General features: G+C 41.6%; 1 protein-coding gene across 5 annotated transcripts in view; it reads left to right on the top strand.

The window, feature by feature from the left end:
* Positions 1 to 23,540, top strand: part of YEATS2 (YEATS domain containing 2) — a 117,094-nt gene that overhangs the window by 68,552 nt on the left and 25,002 nt on the right. For 4 of the 5 annotated variants that reach the window (XM_053565291.1, XM_053565286.1, XM_053565289.1 and 1 more), the window contains 6 exons: positions 8,560 to 8,818; positions 11,058 to 11,219; positions 13,040 to 13,251; positions 14,036 to 14,194; positions 18,875 to 19,051; positions 22,916 to 23,102. In XM_053565291.1, the coding sequence (XP_053421266.1) occupies positions 8,560 to 8,818; positions 11,058 to 11,219; positions 13,040 to 13,251; positions 14,036 to 14,194; positions 18,875 to 19,051; positions 22,916 to 23,102 (1,156 nt within the window). The remainder of the gene's footprint in view (positions 1 to 8,559; positions 8,819 to 11,057; positions 11,220 to 13,039; positions 13,252 to 14,035; positions 14,195 to 18,874; positions 19,052 to 22,915; positions 23,103 to 23,540) is intronic. The other variant, XM_053565290.1, reaches the window with a different exon arrangement.

Genomic DNA, 23,540 nt, shown 5'->3' with positions numbered 1-23,540 from the left:
TAGCCGAACACTTAGCTCTGTCCGGCTCAGCGGCTCAGTCTGGGGTCCTAGACAATGCCCAAAGTTGTCCACACTCCTGCTCAGGCTCTCCCCAAGGCAGTTCTCCTGAGTACCAAGTCCAAAAACACCGGAACAGTTCACAGGTAAGGCCTTTCCGGTTTGCAGTCTTACTGCTGCTTGTACTTAGGTTGCTGGTGTGATTTGGTCGATGGAACACACGCAACCACTTGCCAGTTTTTTATTGTTTTTGTCCTCCTCTTGGCGTCCAGAAGTCCCTTGGTGACTCCTTGTATCCTCAAAGGGATGATTATAGGCAGATCCCACCAGCCAGAGATGCCTGGAGTGTTATCTCCCCAGACTCACCGTTCCCTGTTGCAGGGAAGCTGTTACTCGCTCGCCATCTTGGATTGTTCCCAGGTTTTTGTTTTTCAACTTGAAAGCCAGTTTGTCTAGGGAAAGTGAATTGTTTTGAGAGCACTAATCTAAGATGTTAGATATTACATAGCTAGATAAGGATCAATATAAAAATTCATAGAGTTACAGGTGATTTTAAATTCCATAAAAATTTATTAACTACTTTTTCAGCCATATCTGGTTATAAAAAATACCTACTGGTTAAAAAAAATGTATCTATATATTTAGGCCTCCATCTCAAACTTACTGAATCAGATCCTTCTTGGGAGCCCTGGGAATCTGGATTTTTGATAAGATTCCCTGCTGATTCATACGTTTAGGCAAATTAAGGAACCATGGAGCATCGGATTTGACTTTGGGACTTCCATACCCAGAATTGTTAAGACAGGGATCCCCCGCTGCTTCCTAATGTTCTTGCTATTGTTTTGTGGGAATAATACTGGAATTTCTTCTTCCGTAGGTCTCTGGTCTCAGGGATTCAAAGAATGAATCAATGGACCACAGATCTGTGGTAAGACAGGTTTTATTTTACAGAAAAGAATACAGAGAAAGCACCAGAGCTTCTGGCAGAGGGAGAAACTCAGATCAGAAAAAAATCTCCCCCTGGGTCTTTTATTTAGGGGTATATTTATATTAGCCTAACAAATGAATGGATACAAAACCCCTTCCCTTCCCAGGCCTAGGAAACTTAATGTGAAATTGACTAGGCCTGGGAAATTGGGGTGGGGTGGGATTCGGGTTCAGCTGCAAGTGCAAGGGGAGGGAGACAGAGGCCGAAGGAGACACTGCACTGCTCCCTAAGCTGGCAACCTAGAGGTGTCATCACAGCAGTATTTGGCCTTTCCAGCCACTGGAGCCTCCTGTATCCCACCCCCACTTCCACCTACCCTCCAACTGATTGGTTCCTCTGTCAGCTACTGCCACACTAACACCCCCAGGGCTGAGATGGCAGGTCTTCCCCTCAGCTCTGGCTGATCTGGTTGGGGCGCCCCCTGCCCTGTGTCAGGAATGCTTACCAGTTTAGGTTTTGAATCAGTCCAGCATTGCTATTAATGCTCAAAAGCTCTGGGAGAAGTTTAGTCACTGTTTTTGAGAATCTATCACATCTGTTTGTCTTGACGTGTTGCCACCTACCTGATGGTCCTATAGGACTAAGAAAAAAATAGATGGAGTTTGTGCCACAGTGTCCTGAGTATAGCTTAAAGGTACCTGAAAGAAGAACCAGAGCAGAAGTGAAAGGAGTACAAAGAAGCAATAAAGCATGAGAAAGACATATCTTTCTATCTAGGAAATGTGGTACATCCTTTGTACTTGAGATAAGGAGCTGTTGGCAAGAACAGACTGTCCCTGGTCATTGCTAAAGTGCACTCCTACCTGGGTATGGTGGCTCACGCCTGTAATCTTAGGGAGAGCTCTGTCTCTACTAAAAATAAAAACAACTGAGGCAAGAGGATCCAGGAGTTTGGGGTTGCTGTGAGCTATGATGATGCCATGACACCTTACCCAGGGCAACAGAGTAAGATTCTGCCTCAAAAAATAAATAAAGAAATATATGTATGAATAAAATAAAGTGTGTCCCTAGAAACTACGCCAGAGAACAGGAGGATGGGGAAAGTGGCGCTATTTTACACTAATTTTGGCACGATAGGAAGATAGCTTGTTTTTCCTAAGTGGAGAGAGGTGCTTCTTTTGATATGTAAAGGGAGCAGCTGAGGAATAAGTGGGTTCTGGTGGGAAGGAAGCAGTGTGGGACAGTAGAAAGAGCTTGAGAATTAGAGTTTTGGAATTAGATCTTGCTGCACATGGCATTCACTCAGTACTTTAGCAATGTGGGCAGGTTACTTAAGCTGTCAACCCTGGATTTTTCATCTAGTGAAAGAATAATTCCTCCTGTCAGTTGTACAAGAATCAGAGGTGCTCAGTAAATTGTAGCTAATGTGAATGTCATGTGTGTACGTGCCCAGGAACCAGATAATAGTTAATCATTGAGTGCTTAACTTGTAAATTCCCGTGTTTTTGAGTATCTGAGGAGAAAATCACATACAGAATCTTCCCCTTCAGGTTGCTGAAGTAAATTTTAACTTGCCAAAGGTATGCACAGGGCACAGGGAGGGCAGAAATTGATATAGTGAATCAAAGTGAAGTATTTATAACAAACACAGGACAAAGGGTGCCTGCTTGTTAAAGCTAGAAGGAAATTAGCCATAAGGAGAGAAGCGTTTTGGGAGGATGAAAAGAGTTGGTAGGTGCTTTCAGATTCTAGGCTGAACTGTGCTGTTAAAAAAGAGAAGAACTAATTTGGGGTTATAGTGTCTAGTTTTAGATCTCTTATCACCTTCCCTGTGGTGTCCATAATCAGCTGGTCCTAGAGTTTTTCTTTGTGTGTGTGTGTGTGTGTTGGCCGGGGCTGGGTTTGAACCCACCACCTCCGGCATATGGGACTGGCGCCCTACTCCTTGAGCCACAGGCGCCGCCCCCTAGAGTTTTTCTTAATAAAATACAGACTTCCTCATTCTTTAGTTGTCTAAAACAAAATTGGGGAGGGCATTCATTTTGCAAGTGGTTGCATATAGTGGATAAACTGATCTAGTGAAAGAATAATGCTGCCCCCCTGTGGCAAATTTGGGCACCGGGTTTGAGCAGGCTCCTGGGCAGAGTAAGTGTGTCATATCCTGGAAAGTTTGAAGCAGTTGGCACAAAAAGGAAAAAGCAAGTCCCATGCATGGCATTTGGGGAAAGAGAAGGAAATAGGTCCAATATATATGTATTGATTTCCTTTGAAGTCTTTTCTTTCTTTGTTAGTTTAGGAACATGAAAAAAATCGACTATCTAAGGCCAGGTGTGGTGGGTCACACCTATAATCCCAGCACTCTGGGAGGCCAAGGCAGGTGGATTGCTTGAGCTCACAAGTTCAAGAGCAGCCTGAGCTAGAGCAAGACCTCATCTCTAAAAATGGCCAGGTGCTGTGACAGGCATCTGTAATCCTAGCTACTCGGGAAGTCTGAAGCAAGAGAATCACTTGAGCCCAAGTGTTTGAGGTTGCTGGGAGCTATGATGCCATAGCACTCTACCCAGAGTGACAAAGTGAGACTTTGTCTCAAAAAATAAAAAAACACTGTTAATAACTTAATTTATCAAATAGATTATTAAGTTTGATATGTTTAGGAGATGTGAAGACTCTTTTGTCTTAGGAAAGCAGTTGAGCTATTATAGCAGAGAAATCCAAACACCAGCGGCTTAAAGTAAATTTATTTCTCTCGCACACAAATAACCAGTAGGCAGGACTCCTGCCTTTTGCCCTACCATTCTCAAATTCTAGTTTTCAGCTTTTGGGCTAAGAGAAACACTTCATCTCATGTTGCTATATTCACACTTGTTGCCACCAAGAGCAAGGGGAAAACTGAGGGCAAGCATAGCTCAAAGTTATACTCGTCATTTCTGCTCACATCCTCTCAGCCAGAAATCAGATAGCCACACCTAGGTACAGGAGGGCTGGAAAATACAGTTGTGATTCTATGTGGCTGTGTCCCCAGCTCTGTCACTATATGAGAGAGAAGGACAGAATACATAATTGGGGTTCAGCTAGCAGTTTATTCAACATCCTCCCCAATTTCTTTTCTATATAAAGAAACTTTTTCAAAATAAATTTACAGAAAAGTTCTTTTTTTTTTTTTTTTTGTGGAGACAAAGTCTCACTTTATTGCCCTCGGTGGAGTACCATGGCGTCACACAGCTCACAGCAACCTCCAACTCCTGGGCTTAGGTGATTCTCTTGCCTCAGCCTCCTGAGTAGCTGGGACCACAGGCATCTGCCACAATGCCCACCTATTTTTTTATTGTTGTTGCAGTTTGGCTGGGGCGGGGTTTGAACCTGCCACCCTTGGTATATGCGGCCAGCGCCTTACTGACTGAGCCACCGGCGCCACCCTACAGAAAAGTTCTTGACTAGTAAAAAGGGTTTCTATATCTCCACATCTCTAGAGGAATGACTTTGCCCCACTCTGGCCGTAGAAACTCCCAGGTCCCCTACAGAATGAGGCTCCTATAGTTAGAATAAAGAGAAGTATATGATAAGGGGTATTTCATCCAGCCACGAGAGCTGGGAGAATTTCTTGTCTCCATTCTAAGGTAATTTGCTTTTATAAATTGGTTCTTTTATACTTTTGTTTCTTCTTTCCTTCCCTCCTTCCTTTAGCATACATAGAAGAAGAGAGAATAGTATAATTTCATTCTCATGTTCTCATTACCCAGCTTCAGCTATGATCAACATTTTGCCAATCTTACTACTCTTCCTGGAATATTTTAAAGCAGATCTCAGATGCTGTTATTAGGTTATGAAGTATGAAATGTCTGATTTCCTTAAGTACTAAGTATGACGTTTGATGTCTCTCACATTTCACTTCATTTGACACTGTTTGCTTGTTTGGTTTTTGGTGAAGGCACATCCTCATTCTTTCAAAGTCATGTGAAAGAATGTGATTATCTTTCAAATTTTTTTTAAGAGCAATTTTTGTGAAACCATGGATGAGTCAAAAATTCATGTTATTCTATTGTATTTTTTTGACACAGAGCCTCACTTGGTCGCGGTTGGTTGAGTGCCATGGTGTCTTAGCTCACAGCAACCTCAAACTCCTGGGTTCAAGTGATCCTCGTGCCTCAGCCTCCCAAGCAGCTGGGACTACAGCCACCTGCCACAACGCCTGGCTATTTTTTAGAGACGGGGTCTCACTATGTCTCTGGCTGGTGAGCCTGTGAGCTCAGGTCATCCACCCACTTCTCTGGCTGGTGAGCCTGTGAGCTCAGGTCATCCACCCACTTCTCCTCCTGAAGTGCTGGGATTACAGGTCCTAGCCACCATGCCTGGCACCAATTCATGTTATTTTAGAATATGAGGGCGGCGCCTGTGGCTCAGTCGGTAGGGCGCCGGCCCCATATACCGAGGGTGACGGGTTCAAACCCGGCCCCGGCCAAACTGCAACCAAAAAATGGCCGGGCATTGTGGCGGGCACCTGTAGTCCCAGCTGCTCGGAAGGCTGAGGCAAGAGAATCGCTTGGGCCCAGGAGTTGGAGGTTGCTGTGAGCTGTGTGAGGCCACGGCACTCTGCCGAGGGCCATAAAGTAAGACTCTGTCTCTACAAAAAAAAAAAAAAAAAAAAAAGAATATGAGCTCCACTGTGGAACCAAAGCAGCTGGAAATATCAACAAAGTGTTTAGGAAGGATGTGGCTAATGAATGCACAGTACACTAATGGTTTGAGCAGTTTCATTCTAGTGATTTTAATGTCGAAAGTGAGCCATATGGGACCTGAGACCAAGGTAATTAATAATGAACTGAAAGCTGTAGTGGAAGTGAGTCCATCTCAGTATAAGCATGAATTAGCAGCATTGTTAATTCCAACAAGACTGGACCATTTGAAACAAATGGGCAAGATAAAGAAGCTGGATAGATGGGTTCTGTGTGAATTAAACAAGCATCAGAAGACAACTTGTCTTGAAGCTTGCTTTTCTTTCCTGTCACAGCATAAAAACAAATCATTTCAACACTGTATTGTATGTGTGATGAAAAATGGGTTCCTTTTAACAATTACTAGTATTTAGCATAATGGTTAGATAAAGATGGAGTGCTGAAACATAGTCCAAAACTGAATATTCATCAGAAAAAGCTTATTGAGCTCGGTGCCTGTGGCTCAAGTGGCTAAAGCGCCAGCCACATACACCTGAGCTGGTGGGTTCGAATCCAGCCTGGGGCCCGCCAAACAACAATGACGGCTGCAACCAAAAAATAGCCAGGCGTTGTGGCAGGTGCCTGTAGTCCCAGCTACTTGGGAGGCTAAGGCAAGAGAATCACTTAAGCCCAGGAGTTGGAGGTTGCTGTGAGCTATGATGCCACAGCACTCTACCCAGGGTGACAGCTTGAGGCTCTGTCTAAAAAAAAAAAAAAGAGAGAGAAAAAGTTTATTGTGTCAGTTTGGAGGTCCAGCACTGTTATTATCTATACGGTTTCATGAAACACCAGTCAGTCAATTACAGCAGATGTCTACTGAAACCAAGTGAACAAAATGATGAGGATGCTTGCAATTAAGCAATTGAGATTGGTCAGTAGGCCAATCCTCTTGCAAGACAATGGTGTTGCACAGAAACTGGACTTGGAAATTCTATGTTATGTACCATATTCACCAAAGCCTGCCCTGACTACCACTACTTCCAGGTTTTGAATTGGTTCATGCAAAGAAAAATACTGAATTCTCAACAAGCTGTGGAAATAAGCTTCTTTACTGCTGGCATAAATAGGCTGCCGTTAAAATGGCAAAACTCAAAAAAAAAAGAAAAGAAAAGAAAAAAAGGCTCAAGCGGCTAAGGCGCCGGTCACATACACCTGAGCTGACGGGTTCAAATCCAGGCTGGGCCCGTCTAACAACAATGATGGCTGCAACCAAAAAATAGCCGGGCCTTGTGGCAGGCGCCTGTAGTCCCAGCTACTTGGGAGGCAGAGGCAGGAGACTTGCTTGAGCCCAGGAGTTGGAGGTTGCTGTGAACTGTGATGCCATGGCACTCTACCCAGGGTGACAGCTTGAGGCTCTGTCTAAAAAAAAAAAAAGGGCAAAACTGTGTCAGTAGTTTAGGTACATACTTTGATTAATTACACTGTTGCTTGCTTGAGATAAAATAAACTAAACTTTTGATTTGAAATCAGACATTTCACATTTAATAACTTAATAATTTTTTTCGAGATTAATTTCTATTTCAGCAACAATCTAGAATTCAAGACCAAAGTCTCTGCCTTGATCAAATGCTGAAGACAGTTTGTCCTTCAGCTTTCCTTTTCTAGTTTCCGTGGATTACCATTCTTCAGTTACTAACAAGTACCAGGGGTAGCCACGACAGCTGTCTTGTTAGTTAGGCATTTTATGAACTTATTCTTATTTTGTTTCATGAGGTCAGTATTATCTATATTTTTCATCTAGTCTTTTTGCCTAGTTTCTGGTAAGTTCTTTTAATGAAATAAAGAGCTGGGGAAGTGGTAAACAGTGCCCCAGTTTGCCATTCGTTTCCTCTGATTTAACATACTACTGTTTACTTAGGGGTTTTTTTGTGTGTATTTTTTTGTTTGTTTGTTTGTTTGTTTTATTTAGCAGGCCCAGACTGGGTTTGAACCCACCAACCTCGGTACTTGGGGCCAGCACTCTAATCATTGAGCTACAGGTGCCCCTGTTTACTTTTGTTTTAAAAGAACTCCAGAGTATTTTCTTATTTGTAAGGGTGAACTTTACTTTCAGAACCACATGCTTTTAACTTCAATTATTTGGGCACTAAGGTATTTTTCTAAAAAAATTCTGTTAAATATTATTCTTATTAAACTTTAAAATCTAGTATCTATCTTCAAAGACAGGAAAGATTAGGAAGAATAGGCGAAAAACTATTTAGGAAGAATAGGCGAACTTTTCTTAAAACTCAGTAACAAGAGGCATCACATGGTGTATCATAATAAATGATGTAAGCTGTTAGGAGTTATAGAGATAAAAGAAGAGATTATCATGTCAGATGGGGATGATACAGAAGTTACTGAAGAAGAGGTGAGATTTAAAATTATCTACAGGAGTTTGTAGTTCTTAGGTGAAAATGTTTATTGCATAGTTTTTTATAATGTAAAATTTAAAATGTAAAATGTTTATATAGATTATGCTATATATATTCTAATATTTGGTCATTTAAAAATTTTTTATATAACATTGGGGAAATGCTTATGATGTGATGTTAAAGAATGTTACAAAACTATACATACAATGTGATCCAAATTTTGTGTTTTAAAATGTATATTAGAAAGAATTGGAAGTAAATGCATTAAAAACATTTGGGATTATTTCTGAATGAGTAGAATATTTTTCTTTATGTGTATGTGTTTCCCAAATTTTCCATTTAAAATGTCTTTATTATCAATGTAAGTTATAAGAAATAGCAAGGTAAGACCACAGTTTTTAATCTTTTATTATAATATCTGGGTAGCATTCTTGCTTGACTGAATTAGGCTCCATATGATATAGCGAGGCCTTTGCTTTGCTCCTTGCTCGAGCAGAGTGACTGCTGTTCTAATAGCTCTCAAAGGGACTACGAGAAGCACTGTTGGACTCTCCTCTATTTTGAACAGGTTGTTGGGGTGCCAGTTGGGTCTACTTTACCTTCAACAGTGAAACAAGCTGTGGCAATCAGTGGTGGCCAGATCCTTGTGGCCAAGGCCAGCTCTTCTGTCGCCAAAGCAGTTGGTCCAAAACAAGTTGTCACCCAAGGAGTTGCCAAAGCACTTGTGAGTGGAGGTGGAGGAACCATTGTAGCTCAGCCGGTGCAGGCCCTAACCAAGGCTCAGGTCACTGCTGCTGGTCCTCAGAAGAGTGGATCCCAGGGTTCAGGTAACTGATAATCATTGGGGGTCCTTTCAGCGGCAGTTCTGTCCCAAATTTCCTTTGCTAGTAATTTTACCTGGTGTCTGATCCTGTTTAGGAAAGCCTAGTTCAGTTGATGCTGTAAGAAGTGTCCAAAAATGTTTGTTATTCTTTTTCTTTTCTTTTTTTTTTTTTTTGTAGAGACAGAGTCTCACTTTATGGCCCTCGGTAGAGTGCCGTGGCCTCACACAGCTCACAGCAACCTCCAACTCCTGGGCCTAAGCGATTCTCTTGCCTCAGCCTCCCGAGTAGCTGGGACTACAGGCGCCTGCCACAACGCCCGGCTAGTTTTTGGTTGCAGTTTGGCCGGGGCCGGGTTTGAACCCATCACCCTCGGTATATGGGGCTGGCGCCTCACCTACTGAGCCACAGGCGCTGCCCTTGTTATTCTTTTTCATAAAGCAGTTTTACATAGAGATCTTCAGTTTGTTTGTTTGTTTGTTTTGTTTTGTTTTTTGAGACAGAGTCTCACTTTGTCACCTCCCAGTAGAGTGCCATGCCCTCATAGCTCATAGCAGCCTCAGACTCTTGGGCTTAAGCAATTCTCTTGCCTCAGCCTCTCGAATAGCTGGGATTATAGGCACCCGCCATAAGGCCTGGCTATTTATTTTTAGAGACGGGATCTCGCTCTAGCTCAGGCTGGTTTTGGCTCAGGTGACCCACTCACCTTGACCTCCCAAAGTGCTGAGCTTACAGGCATGAGCCACTGTGCCTGTCCTCTGCTTTATTTTATTTTATTTTATTTTTTTATAGAGACAGAGTCTTACTTTGTCACTTAGTAGAGTGCTATGGTGTCACAACTCACAGCAACCTCCAACTCCTGGGCTTAGGCCATTCTCTTGCCTCAGCCTCTGGAGTAGCTGGGACTATGGGTGCCCACCAAATGCATGGCTATTTTTTTGTTGCAGTTTGGCCAGGGCCAGGTTTGAACCTGCCACCCTTGTTATATGGGGCTGGCGCCTTACCCACTGAGCCACAGGCGCCACCCTGCTTTATTTTTTTTTAAGATTTATTTTTCTTTTCAGATTAATGTGAGAGTACAAACAATTAGGTTACAATGTTTGCATTTGTTAGTTAGAGTCCCTATTCTAGTTGTGTCCTGTATCCAAGGGGTGTGCAATGTGCCCATTAAATGGGAGCACACCTATCCCCCTCTCGCCCTCCCTGTCCCCTCCTTCTTTCTTTCTCCCTCCTCTCAACTTGAATTGAGTTTTTCTCTTTCGTGAGCAGTAGTTTGTTTTAAGTTTATACACATGCACATAAGTCATCTCTCGGTATTTGTGAAGGATTGATCAACGACCCCCTGCTCTGGACACCAAAGTTCATGCATGCTCAAGTCCCTTTTGTAAAACATAGTATATAGTATTTGCATATGACCTATGTGCATCCTCCTGTGTTGTTTTTTTTTTTTTTTTTGAGAGATAGGGTCATGCTTAATCACCTCAGTTGGTCTCATATTCCTGACCTTGAGCCTCCCAAGTAACTGGGATTACAGGTGAGAGCCACCACATCTGGCTTTTCCTGTATGTGTATTTATATATACATGACTTATGATACCTGATGCAACACAAATAGTCATGTAAATGGTATATGAATAGTTGTTACATTATATTGTTTAGAGAATAATGACAAGATAAAAAGTCTGTACATGCTCAGGATAGATGCAACCGTCTTTTTTTTCCCCCCTCAAATATTTGAACATTTTTGATCTGTGATTGGTTAAATCCATAGATGTGGAACCCACGGATACAGAGGGCTGACCTCACTTGCCAACCAAGAGAGCAAACCTTGCCCTAACTTCGTCTTTAAACAAATAGGGGAAAATGTGTATTCATCCATAGGTAGGGTGATTGTGTAATTAATTGTCTAATCCACAATACTTTGAGAGTAGAAAGAGTTACAATAATTACAGTGGAAAATAGGTATAGCCTAGAACTGTTTTAGTCAAAACCAGGAAATCGGATCACCCTGTTTATATACAGATATAAATGAGTTTATGGCAGGCTCTTCTGGTCTTTAAATTCTTTTTTAATTAGCAAGTTATTTAAGAATACTAGCCTTTCAACCATTCTGCGTCTAGGAAGTTTACTGTATTTTAGTATTTATAAAATAACATTTTATTGCCCCCATTTTAATTTTAGAGTGTTGCCTTTAGTTCCATTTTATCTTACAGTTTTTCCTTCTTTTTCCCCCCTTACCATTTTAGTAATGGCAACGCTGCAGCTACCAGCCACTAATTTGGCCAACTTGGCAAATTTGCCTCCTGGCACTAAACTCTACCTTACTACAAACAGCAAGAATCCTTCAGGAAAAGGAAAACTGCTGCTGATCCCTCAAGGAGCCATCCTGCGAGCTACCAACAATGCTAGTTAGTTAAATCATTTGGTTCTTGGGTATCTGAGTATGTTTATCTCGTCTGCCTGAGAGGCAATTTTTACCTATTTCAGGAAGCATTCCTATAACTCACTGATGATGTAGTGGTATTCCTTGCCCAAATGGGCTTAAAACATACATGTAATTTAACTAGAAGTAGGTTAACTATTCAGAGTTTGAGATCAGGGTGAATGGCTACAGATGACTGTTGAGGCTGTGTTGGGAGAAAGTCTGTGTGAACTGTAAAATGAAGAGTTCTTCCTTTCAGTGGCATCTGAAAATTGGTGATACTTAAGGGAAGATTCATCGTCTTTTCTGTAGCTGGAAGTCTGTTTCCATTTTAAAGGGGAATAGGAATAGGATTGGAAACAAATGCCTCTGACCTGACATTATTTAGATGTACTTCTTACATTTGCTGGGTTTGTAGATGGAAAGAAGAATACAGGCTCTATCTCTGTAGTGTGTACATAAAGCCCCAGGGAAATTAGGCAGTTTTATTTAGAGTTATGTTTATGTAAAGTTTTGCTTTAACATATAGAGAAAAACAATTTAGGTGGTGTTGAAAAGGTAAAAGGAAATTATTTCCCTCTGACTCAGAGGTAGAATTAGGTATGGTAGTCAGGTTGATTAGAAATTAACCACTCTTGTCAAAAGGCAATGTGTACACTAACGGCCATTGTGTTTATTTATTATCATGGGTCATTACCACTCTCCTGGTCTGGTATTTTTTCCTCATACCTAAAAGTGTCAAAAGGTTAGCTATGTAAAAAAAGAACAATGTGAGCTTTCCATAATTCATCCGGAGAGCTACTTAGATTCTTTTTTTTTGAGATAGTCTCACTACATCACCCTCTGTAGAGTGCAATGGCATCATAGCTCACAGCAACCTCAAACTCTTGGGCTTACGCGATTCTCTAGCCTCAGCCTCCCAGGTAGCTGGGACTACAGGCACCCACCACAATGCCCAGCTCTTTTTTTTTGTTGCAGTTGTCATTCTTGTTTAGCTGGCCCAGGCTGGGCTCGAACTCTCCAACCTCAGTGTATGTTGCCAGCTCTACATGCGTAGAGCCTAGATTCTTATAATAGCCTAATATAGTCTTGTAATATACCTAACACTTTTAGGTATAAGGGTCAAAATAAACCATCAGGCAGGAAATCTGTTCTAGTCATAGTCACTGGAATTAAAGGTAGGGAAGGAAGTTGAACTCTTAATATTTAAGTGAATATTTATAGTTTAGGCAGTTTATAGATTACCTGACCAGAAAGGAAGTAAAAAGAGTCCTTAGGCTTTGAAGTGGGATTTTAAAAAGCACAAAAGACTGGGGCCCTAGAGTTATTTTAAATGTGAGGGAAGTCTTAATTTTTCCCAAGTCAGGGGAGACAAAATAAATAGTACTGAAAAATTACACTAAATCCCAGAAATTTCACTGAAAATTGGATCAGATGCTTAAATTTTTGGAAGCATCTAGCTGAGCAAATTCAAGCATCAATTAAAAACACTTGGCTAGAAAATGTCAGTAGCAGGCCTCTCTTGATTTCCCACAACTGAGATAAGTCAAAGGTAAGTTCTTCATTGTTCTCAGAGCTGAAACAGCTGCCATTCAAGCGTGAGTAAATGGATTTCAGTCTTATCTTCTAACTCTAGAAAGTTCTTCTCTTGTCACAGAATAGGTAGATTGCAGAAAAAGGAGGAGGGCAATCAGAAAGGAGAAGGAATGATGCTATGGGGGAAACAGCTCTCTGGGGTCATTTGTTTTCTGTTAAAACTTGGCTTGGTGCTTTTTATAATGTTGCTGACAATCATTGTATTTTTAGATCTCCAGTCCAGCTCACCTGCCAGCGGTGGTAGTGGTGGCAGCGGTGGTGGTACAGGAGGAGGAGGTGGCGGCAGTAGCAGTGGCAGTGGTGGAAGTGGCAGTGGGGGAGGAGGTGGCGGAGGAACAGGAGGTGCTCACAGTGCCACTGGCCCTGGAGGGATATCCCAGCACCTGACTTACACATCTTACATCCTCAAGCAAACGCCCCAGGTCTGGATATCTGTGACTGATCTTTTAAATTATTTAGCTACTTGGTAACTGTTTTTAATTATAGTCAACTTACCTTTACAGTTATGGGATCAGGGGTCAATTCTAATATTCTAATTATGTTATAAATCTGTATTGTTTGGACTTCCTCTGTGTTAAGAGAGGAGGAAATGGATGTTCAGGAAGACTTAAGTAACTTATCCAGTATCTTCCTGCTAAGCTAATGGTAGTGTTTGGGTTTAAACTCATATATTTCTGCCTCAAAGAAAGATTTCCACTATTTGCCTTGCACATCCATGAGGTAATGAACAGTAAACATTCTACAGTTGAAAACTTGCTCTCAGAAGGGCTACAAAGAGATAGTGTCAAGTTGTGGTATTCAGAGTTGAATTAGGTTAGATTAGGCATGAGTTTCCACTTTCTTTCCCCTTATCACTCAAGTCTTGGCTCTTCTGTAAGGAAAGTAATACTTTGGTTCCAGATGTTCTTACTGAGAAAGATGGATAGTTAGCAGTCTGAATGATTAAATCTAGCTTTGAAGACTAGATTGCAGGAGTTGAGTTTCCAACAGCCTGCTGTATAACTGCAGAGCAGAGTTTGAGAAGTAGGGTTAACTGTTGGAAGTGACACAGTAGAACTGTTCCTTTCAATTATTTTGCTGAGTTACAGAATTAAAGGGGAGAACATTGTAGATTGTAACATGGGACCTTGTGATTTAGAGAATCAGAACAATTCATTTGAATTTAACAAATTACTGGCCAGTTTTTTATATTTTTTTCTAACTTAGGGCACATTTTTAGTTGGCCAGCCATCACCCCAGACTTCTGGAAAGCAACTAACTACTGGGTCAGTGGTCCAAGGAACCCTGGGAGTCAGCACATCTTCTGCACAAGGACAACAAACACTAAAAGTCATCTCTGGACAGAAGACCACATTGTTTACACAGGTAAATATAGACATGTACACTCTCCAAATACGTGCCGATTGTGGGATTTATTTACGTATTTATACTTTCTCTTTTTAACAAAAAAATTCAGATTATGCAAGAATATGGGCAATAAAATAGTGTGGAAAATAAGAATACATTTTGAAGTTTGGGAATATCTAAGTACAATGTGAAAATAAGGCCGCCAGGGATTATTTAGATATGCAAACAAGGTATCCTGCACAGTTAATAAAATGAGGTATAAATGTGATTGCAAAAGCAAAATGAAAAGCATTATCAGTTATAAAATCTGATTTTTTTTTTAATAAAATCTGTTTCAGCAACAAAGATTTTCTTGATATTTCATTGTAATATTTCTTTGGAGAGACTTCATGTAGCAGACCCTGAATAGTGTAATAGGCAATTTCAGCCACACTACCCATACAGTAAGTAACTTGGTATCGTAGGACTTGTTACATGTTTCTGTAGCATTTTTTAGTATAAGTGAAAGACTAACAGGGAATATTATAATGACAAGTGAGGGATATCATAATTTACAGGATGATTGTTTAGCTAGCTCTCTCAAATTTACCAGATAAAACAAAGGTGCAGAAAGATACATACAGTAAGATACCATTCATCAAAAAGTAATACCTTTTCTATGACTATGTAGATCAGTATTTCTCAAAGCATGGAATTCGATTTTTTTCAAATGCCTTTTCTGCCTATTAAGATGATCACGTGATTCTTTTTTTAGTTTGTTAATATGGTGAATTACATTGACTGGCTTTTCTTTTCATTTTTCTTTTTTTTTTTAGAGACAGAGTCTCATTTTGTCACTCTCAGTAGGGTGCTGTGGCATCACATCTCACAGCAACCTCTAGCTCTTGGGCTTAGGCGATTCTCTGCCTCAGCCTCCCAAGTAACTGGGACTATAGGCGCCAGCCACAATACCCAGCTATTTTTTTTTGTTGTTGCAGTTTGGCTGTGGCTGGGTTTGAACCCGCCACCCTCAGTATATGGGGCTGGCGCCCTTCTCACTAAGCGACAGGTGCTGCCCTATTGAATGGTTTTTCACATGGTAAACCGATCTGCATTCCTTGGATAAACCTCACTTAGTTGTCATGTATTATCATTGGTTAATATATTGGATTGAATTTGATAAAATTTTGCTTGAAATTTTTGCAAGGGGTATTGCTCAATAGTTTTTGGGGGGTTTTTTTTTTGTAATTTCTACTGGTCCCATAAAATAAATTGGAAACTTTCCCTTTCTGTTTTGGAAGAGTTGGTGTAGAATTGGTACTATTTCTTTTTAACTATTTGATTGGATATACCAGTAAAGCCATATTGGCCTAGAGTTTTCCTAATTGAGAAGGTTTTTATCTACAATTTCAGTTTATTTAATAGGTATAGTTTCTTTTCAGTTTCTTCTTGACAGAGGCATGTTTAGCATAATATCTTTAAAGGATTTAACTAAGCAAATTATTGGCATAAAGTTATTCAAAATGTTCGCTTACTACCCTTCAATGTCTATTGAATCTTTGGTGATCTCTCTTCATTCTTGGTTATGGTAATTATATGGCTTCTCTTTTTCTCTTGATCATTCTAACTAGAGGTTTATCAGTTTTATTGATCTTTTCATATTTTGGCATTTGGTGTCCCAGTAATTTGTTAAATTCAAATGAATTGTTCTGATTCTTTAAATCACAAGGTGATTTCCCTACTAATTTAGTTTCCCTGTGGTCAGATGTCCATCGCTATTTCAGACATCTATGGCACCTCATACTTTAATTAGGCACTTTTTTTTTAATCTTAGCATATTATAGGAACTGGCTGTCTATCATTGGATCAGATTACTTGCTCACCTTGAAATTTCAGTATTTTTGTATGCTCCCTCAAAATAAGATTTGTAGTTTATCTAGCCTTTTCTTGTTAGGATAGGAGGTTGCTCCTACATGCTTTACAGCTTTTGTATCCCTTGTGGAAGCAGAAGTTCCTGACCAATGAGTTTTAACATAGCAGAGAAAACTTAATTGCTGTGGCTTTAGATTACAATAATACAACTAAACGTGAAGAACTTCCTCTTGTTTAGCTTTGGTGTAGCATCAAAGAATAACAACAATAATATTTGTCTTCTCTTTTCCAACTATATATATATTGTATATTGGATTTTCTTTATACAATTCAAACCAACATAGCACAACAGGAAGAAGGAGGATGGGGAGCCAGGGTGTGTGGAGTACTAGAAACAATATAGAACCAGCTGCTGTTGCCATGGTACCCAACTCATCACCCTTCTGGTTGCTGTGGGGCTATCACTTGTATTTAGCTTTTGTCGTCTCCAGATTAGAGCACATTTAGGATTGTTTCCACTTTTTTTTTTGCTTTTGGTTGTCGTCGTTTGGCAGGCCTGGGCTGGGTTCTAACCCGCCAGCTGCAGTGTACGTGGCTGGCACCCTAGCTGCTGAGCTATAGGCACCAAGCCTAGTCTTCTGAGCTTTCTGGGCAGACTTGGTGACCATGCCAGCTCCAGCAGACTTCTTGTCCACGGCTTTGATGATACCCTCAGCAACTGTCTGTCTCATATTACAAACAGCAAAATGACCCAGGGCAGGCTTGTCTGAGAAGCTCTTAACATACACAGGCTTGCCAGGTACCATATCAACGATGCAGTATCACCAGATTTCAATAATTTAGGGTCAGGCTCAGCGCCTGTAGCTCAGTGGCTAGGGCGCCAGCCACATACACTGGAGCTGGCAGGTTCGAATCTGCCCTGGGCCTGCCAAACAACAATGACAACTACAACCAAAAAAATAGTGGTGTGTTGTGGTGGGCTCCTATAGTCCCAGCTACTTGGGAGGCTGAGGCAAGAGAATCGCTTAAGCCCAAGAGTTTGAGGTTGCTATGAGCTGTGAGGCCACAGCCCTCTACTGAGGGTGACATAGAGATACTCTGTCTCCAAAAAAAAAAAAGAGTTTAGGGCCATCTTCCAGCAGAGTGATATTAATTAAATCTTTTCTTTCACTCAGGAAACTTGCAGGCATTGTGAGCTGTGTGACAGTGCAGTACAGGAATGTAATCAGCACTAATTTGACCTGGGTAATTCAGGATAATCACCTAAGCAGTGAAGCCAGCTGCTTCTATTAGGGGGTCATTTTTGCTGTTGCCAGCAGCGTTGCCACAATGAACAATTTGACAGACACAATTTTTTTTTTTTAATTTTTTTGGGGGAGGGGACAGAGTCTCACTTGCCCTGGGTAGAGTGTGGTTAGCATCATCATAGCTCACAGCAACCTCAGTCTCTTGGGCTGAAGCAATCCTCTTGCCTCAGCCTCCCAAGTAGCTGGAACACCACAATGTCCAGCTGGTTTTTTCTAGTAGAGATAGGGTCTCAGTCTTGCTCAGACTGGTCTCAAGCCCCTGAGCTCAAGCAGTTCACCCACCTCAGCCTCCCATAGGAGTGAGCCACCATGCCTAGCGACAGACACATTTTAATGTTGAAGCTATATTGTCTCTGGAAGAGCTTTGCTCAAAGCTCTTGAAACATTGACTGGAGGAAAGGTGACCACCACAGTGCTGTGTTTGAGAACATCAGTTTCTACTTGGCCTATAGGGTAGTCCAATAGCACCAATAGCACTTTTAGACATCTGGAGAAGCAGACACATGGCTTGCCAGTTGAACAAAGTAGTCTCAGGATGCAATCCACTGGCATCAACCATCTTTCTGGTGACTTTCCATCCCTTGAACCAAGGCATGTTAGCATTTGGCTCTAACATGTTGTCACTATTCCAACCAGAAATTAGTGCAAGTGCTACTGGGTTGGGATTCTAGCCAATTTTCTTAACATAATTGCTGACTTCTTTAATGATTTCCTCATATTCTTCTGGCTGTAGGGGTGCTTAATGGATTCTATTTTGTCAACACCAACAATTAGTTGTTTCACATACAAGTATGTAAGCCAAAAGAGCATGCTCACAGTTCTGCCCACTCCTTGAGATACCAGCTTCAAATTCACCAACACAAGCAGCAGCAATCAGGACAGCATAGTCAGCCTGAGATGTGCCTGTAATCATGTTCTTGATAAAGTCTCTGTGTCCTGGAGCATCAGTGATAGTCACATCTATTTACTGGTCTCAAATCTCCACGGGGAGACATCAGTGGTGATACAACACTCAACACTCAGCTTTCAGTTTATCCAAGACCCAGACATACTTGAAAGAGCCCTTCCCAATTTCAGCAGCCTCTTTCTCATCTATTTTTTGATGGTTCTCTTGTCAGTCCCACCATATCTGTAGATCAGATGGCCAGTGGTGATGGACTTGCCTGAATCTACATGTCCAGTGACAACAATGATGTTGATATGACTCTTTTCCTTTCCCGTTGTGGATTTTGTGGGTGGTTTTCACAACACCTGTGTTCTAGTGGCAAACCAGAGAAAAAGCCAAACATTGAGAAAAAGCCAAATGCATTTATTTACTTGTTTCATTTAGAGGTAAAGGAACATTGGTAGGGAAAAGGTTATATATAGAATGTAGAATGTAACTAGAAAGGGGTGTGCATAAACACCTCATATAGTTTTAATTGGCAAGACCTTTTTGAGTATTTTCCAGTTCTTAGGACATAGCTCAAATGTAGGTTAGGAATAAATTGCACCTGTTAACAAAGGCAACATCATTACTTCTCCCACTTTGTTTCTGCAGGCAGCCCATGGGGGACAGGCATCACTAATGAAAATATCTGATAGCACCTTGAAGTCTGTGCCAGCCACCTCACAACTTTCAAAACCTGGAACCACAATGCTGAGAGTAGCAGGAGGGGTTATCACAACTGCTACTTCCCCGGCTGTGGCCCTGTCAGCAAATGGCTCTGTACAACAGGTGAGAATTAGCATAGGAGTGGAAAATCATAATGAAACACAAAAGAGGTATAGACAGGAGGAAGATATCCAGCAGGCACACCAATGGGTCTTTTTAAAAAATTAGAATTTTGTTCTTTTTTTAAAAAGTGGAATCTCACACCTTGAATTTTAACCATTTAATAGTGTACAATTCACTGTTCTTTATTATATTTGCAGGTTGTGCAACCATCATTATCATCGATCTAATCCAAGAATATTTTTATTAACCTAGAAAGAAACCCATGTCCATTAGCAGTCACTCCCCATTTCTCCTTCCCCACAGCTCTGTGCTTTCTCTGTGGATTTGCCAATTCTTGACATTCATATTAATGTCATAAAAACATAATGGCTTTTTGTGTCTTGCTCTTCTTGCCTAGCATAACTTTTCGAGGTTCATCTATTCCATAGCATGCATCAGTACTCTGTTCCTTTTATTCAGTTTATGGTGCACGTGTGCGGTGGCTCCCACCTATAATCCTAAGGCTTTGGGAGGCAAAGCTGGAGGATCGCTTGAGGCCAGGGGTTTGAGACCAGTCAGATCAAGAGGGAGACGCTGTCTTTACAAAGTAGAAAAATTAGCCAGGCATTCTGGCATGCATCAGCAGTCTCAGCTACTCAGGAGACTGAGGCTGGAGGAGCGCTTGAGCTTAGGAGTTTGGGGTTGCTGTGAGCTGTGATGACAATATTGCTCTTTGGCCCAGGCAACAAAGCAATACCCTGTCCCCCAACCCCAAAAAGTAAAAAGAGTATTATGGATATACACTGTATTTGGTTTATCCATTCATTAGCTGATGGACATTGTGTTGTTTCTCCTTCTTGATCATCATGAACAATGCTACTGTAAACACTGATGTATAAGTTACATGTCTTCGTTTATCTTGGCTGTATACTTAGGAGTGGCATTACTGGATCATATGGGAACTCTGTGTTTAACATTTTGAGGAGCTGCCAAGAGGTTGCACCTTTTTATTTATTTATTTATTTGTTTATTTTTTTTTTTGTGGTTTTTGGCCAGGGCTAGGTTTGAACCCACCACCTCTGGCATATGGGACCGGCACCCTACTCCTTGAGCCACAGGCGCTATCCCATGCACCTTTTTATTTTTATTTATTTTTTTTGAGACAGAGTCCCGCTATGTCACCCTTGGTAGAGTACCGTGGCATCATAGCTCGCAGCAACCTTAAACTCCTGGGCCCAAATTCTCTTGCCTCAGCCCCCCAAGTAGCCAGGACTACAGGTGACCGCCACAGTGCCCTGCTATTTTTTGTTGCAGTTGTGATTGTTGTTTAGCGGGCCCAGCCTTGGTTCAAACCTGCCCCTCGGGTGACTGGCACCCATAACCTCTGTGCCACAGGTGTCGAGCCTCTGTACCTTTTTAGATTCCCACCAGCAGTGTGTTAGGGTTCTAATTTTTGCACATCCTGGCCAATACTTGTTCTTGTCCATTTTTTAAAACACAGACGTCTTAGTGGGTACCCATTTTTTAGTTAGGGTATTTGTCTTTTTTTTTTTTTTTAAGAGACAGAGTCACTTTGTTGCGTTCAGTAGAGTGCTGTGGCATCACAGCTCGCAGCAACCTCCAGCTCTTGGAACTAGGTGATTCTCTTGCCTCAGCCTCCCAAGTAGCTGGGACCACAGGCACCCGCCACAACACCTGGCTATTTTTTGTTGCAGTTTGGCCGGGGCTGGGTTTGAACCAGTCACCCTCGGCATATGGGGCCTGTGCCCTTCTCACTGAGCCACAGGCACCGCCCAGGGTATTTGTTTTTGTAGTACTGGTTTAGAGCACTTTATATATCCTTATAAAGTTTCCAACCTGATTTGCAAACATTTTCTCCCCCTCTGGGCTGTCTTTTTGCTTTCTTTTTTTTTTTTTTTGTTGGAGACAGAATTTCAGTTTGTCGCCCTCAGTAGAGTGCGGTGGCGTCACAGCTCACAGCAACCTCAGACTCTTGGGTTCAAATCCATTCTTTTGCCTCAGCCTCCCAATTAGCTGGCACTATAGATGCCTGCCACCATGCCTGGCTGTTTTTAGAGACAAGGTCTTGCTCTGGCTTAGGCTGGTCTTGATCCTGTGAGCTCAGGCAATCCACCTGCCTTGGCCTCCCAGAGTGCTAGGGTTACCATGAGCCACCTTGCCAGGCTTTCTTTTTGCTTTCTTGATGGTATCCTTTGAACTATAAAAGTTTTTCATTTTGATGAAGTTCCAGCTAACCTATTTTTCTTTTATTGCTTCTTATTTTGGTGTCACATCTAAGAAACCAAGCCTAATCCAGGGTCACAAAATTTATGTCTATGTTTTCTTCTAAGAGCTTTATAGTTTTGGCCCTTACATTTAAATCTTAGATCCACTTTGAGTTAATTTTTGTATAGGATGTGAGATAGGGGCCAAATGTTATTCTTTTTTTTTTTTTTTTTTTGTAGAGACAGAGTCTCACTTTATGGCCCTTGGTAGAGTGCCGTGGCCTCACACGGCTCACAGCAACCTCCAACTGCTGGGCTTAAGCGATTCTCTTGCCTCAGTCTCCCAAGCAGCTGGGATTACAGGAATGTTATTCTTTTGTATGTAAATATCCAGTTGAAAAGACAATTACCCTGGAACCCCAAGGACATTAACAATCTGGCTTGAATAGCTTTCCTTTCTTACAACTACTACTTCTCACAATTCTTCTCTACATACTCACTTGTGCCAAAAGACACTTTTTTTTTTTTTTTTTTTGAGACAGAGCCTCAAGCTGTCACCCTGGGTAGAGAGCTGTAGCATCACAGCTCACAGCAACCTCCAACTCCTGGGCTCAAGTGATTCTCCTGCCTCTGCCTCCCAAATAGCTGGGATTACAGGCGCCTACCACAGTGCCTGGCTATTTTTCTTTCTTTTTTTGGTTGTACCCGTCATTGTTGTTTGGTGGGCCCAGGCTGGATTCGAACCCACCTGCTCAGGTGTATGTGGCTAGTGCCTTAGTCGTTTGAGCCACAGGCACCAAGCCCAGGAAACACTCTTTTATCTCTTCTTTTCTCTTGTTTCAAATCTTGAAGATTCTCCTCAAGTACTGTTGTAACCAATGAGAGTGGAATTATAGAGAAAATTGCAGCACGCTGAGTTCAAATTAGGTGTAGGGTTCTTTACTGACTAGCTGACGAAGAAGGGTTCACACTCTAGAATTTCTCAGTGAAGTATGACAAAGGAAGGGGGGTTTTAAATCTTTCAGTTGGGTGGGGTGGAATTCCTAAAGCAAAGTAGTTTACAAATCCAAGACTCTGCAAGGTTAGATCCATGGGGCAGGGGGTTGGGTAGTTAAAAGGGGAACCAGGGACGTGTAATCTGTCTGCAGGGTATGTTTGTTCACAGTCCTTGTTTAACAACCCATTTCTTCAGGCTTAGTGCTCAGGGGCAGGTAATTAGGAGGAGGGAAGGGGAAAGGGAGTGCAAGATGGGGCCAGTGTGACCTTTCAGTGCTGTTTTTACCTCAAGCTTTTTCCAGTATCCTCCCCTTTCTGTCCCTAGACAGAAGCAGTTAACTTTATTCTCATTTGTCCTGGTGATGTTTACCTATGCCTGCTATAGCATTCATCTCACTTTGGTGACCATTTCCTTAATGGCTTTTACCTGTGAGCCCTAGCATTGACCACTATGCTATGCCTGCCATATAATAATGAACAGACTTTAAAACACTGTAGTGAGTTCTTAATAAGGCTCATCTTAGTTCATTTTTACATTCAAGAATATGTTCCCCTACTTATTTGTTGTTGAAATAGCCTTTATAAAGCGAGATAGGTGATAAGGGTTTTGTTGTTGTTTGTATGTAGTACCCTTAACTACTTTATTTGTGGCCCTGTGGAAAAGCAGTCTGAAGGAACAGCTTCAACTTCATCATCTGCTGGCAGTTCTGTAATTAAAAGTTCTGGGCAGCAGCAAGTGTGTGTGAGCCAGGCCACCATGGGAACCTGCAAACCTGCCACCTCTGCTGTCGTCAGTGCCACATCCCTGGTGTCAACACCTAATCCTGTCTCTGGGAAGGCCACGGTATCGGGTGAGTTGTATCATGATCTTTTCTCTCTTTGGGCTAAACTATGTTTCAAGGGTCTTAAGCAATATTTACGAGACTTTAAAGATAAAATTATTATTTAATTTGATATTTTAAAATTATTATTTATAAATTACAGATTTATAAATTACAATTCTCTTGCCTCAGCCTCCCAAGTAGCTGGGACTACAGGCGCCCGCCACAATGCCCAGCTAATTTTTTGTTGCAGTTTGGCCGGGGCTGGGTTCATCCCGCCACCCTCGGTGTATGGGGCCAGCGCCCTACTCACTAAGCCACAGGCACCCCCTATTTTAGCTGTTTTTATAGTATAATTTTGTGAATAGCTGATGGTTTGTACTCCTTAAAGTACTTATTTCCTTTTTTAATGATCAGTTTTAAATGTAACTCATTATAAAACATAGACTTTTCTTTGCCTTCATAAAT

This window comes from Nycticebus coucang, chromosome 16 (assembly GCF_027406575.1).
Source record: "Nycticebus coucang isolate mNycCou1 chromosome 16, mNycCou1.pri, whole genome shotgun sequence".
Lineage (NCBI taxonomy): Eukaryota > Metazoa > Chordata > Mammalia > Primates > Lorisidae > Nycticebus > Nycticebus coucang.
This window is presented reverse-complemented; position numbering and strand designations above follow the sequence as displayed.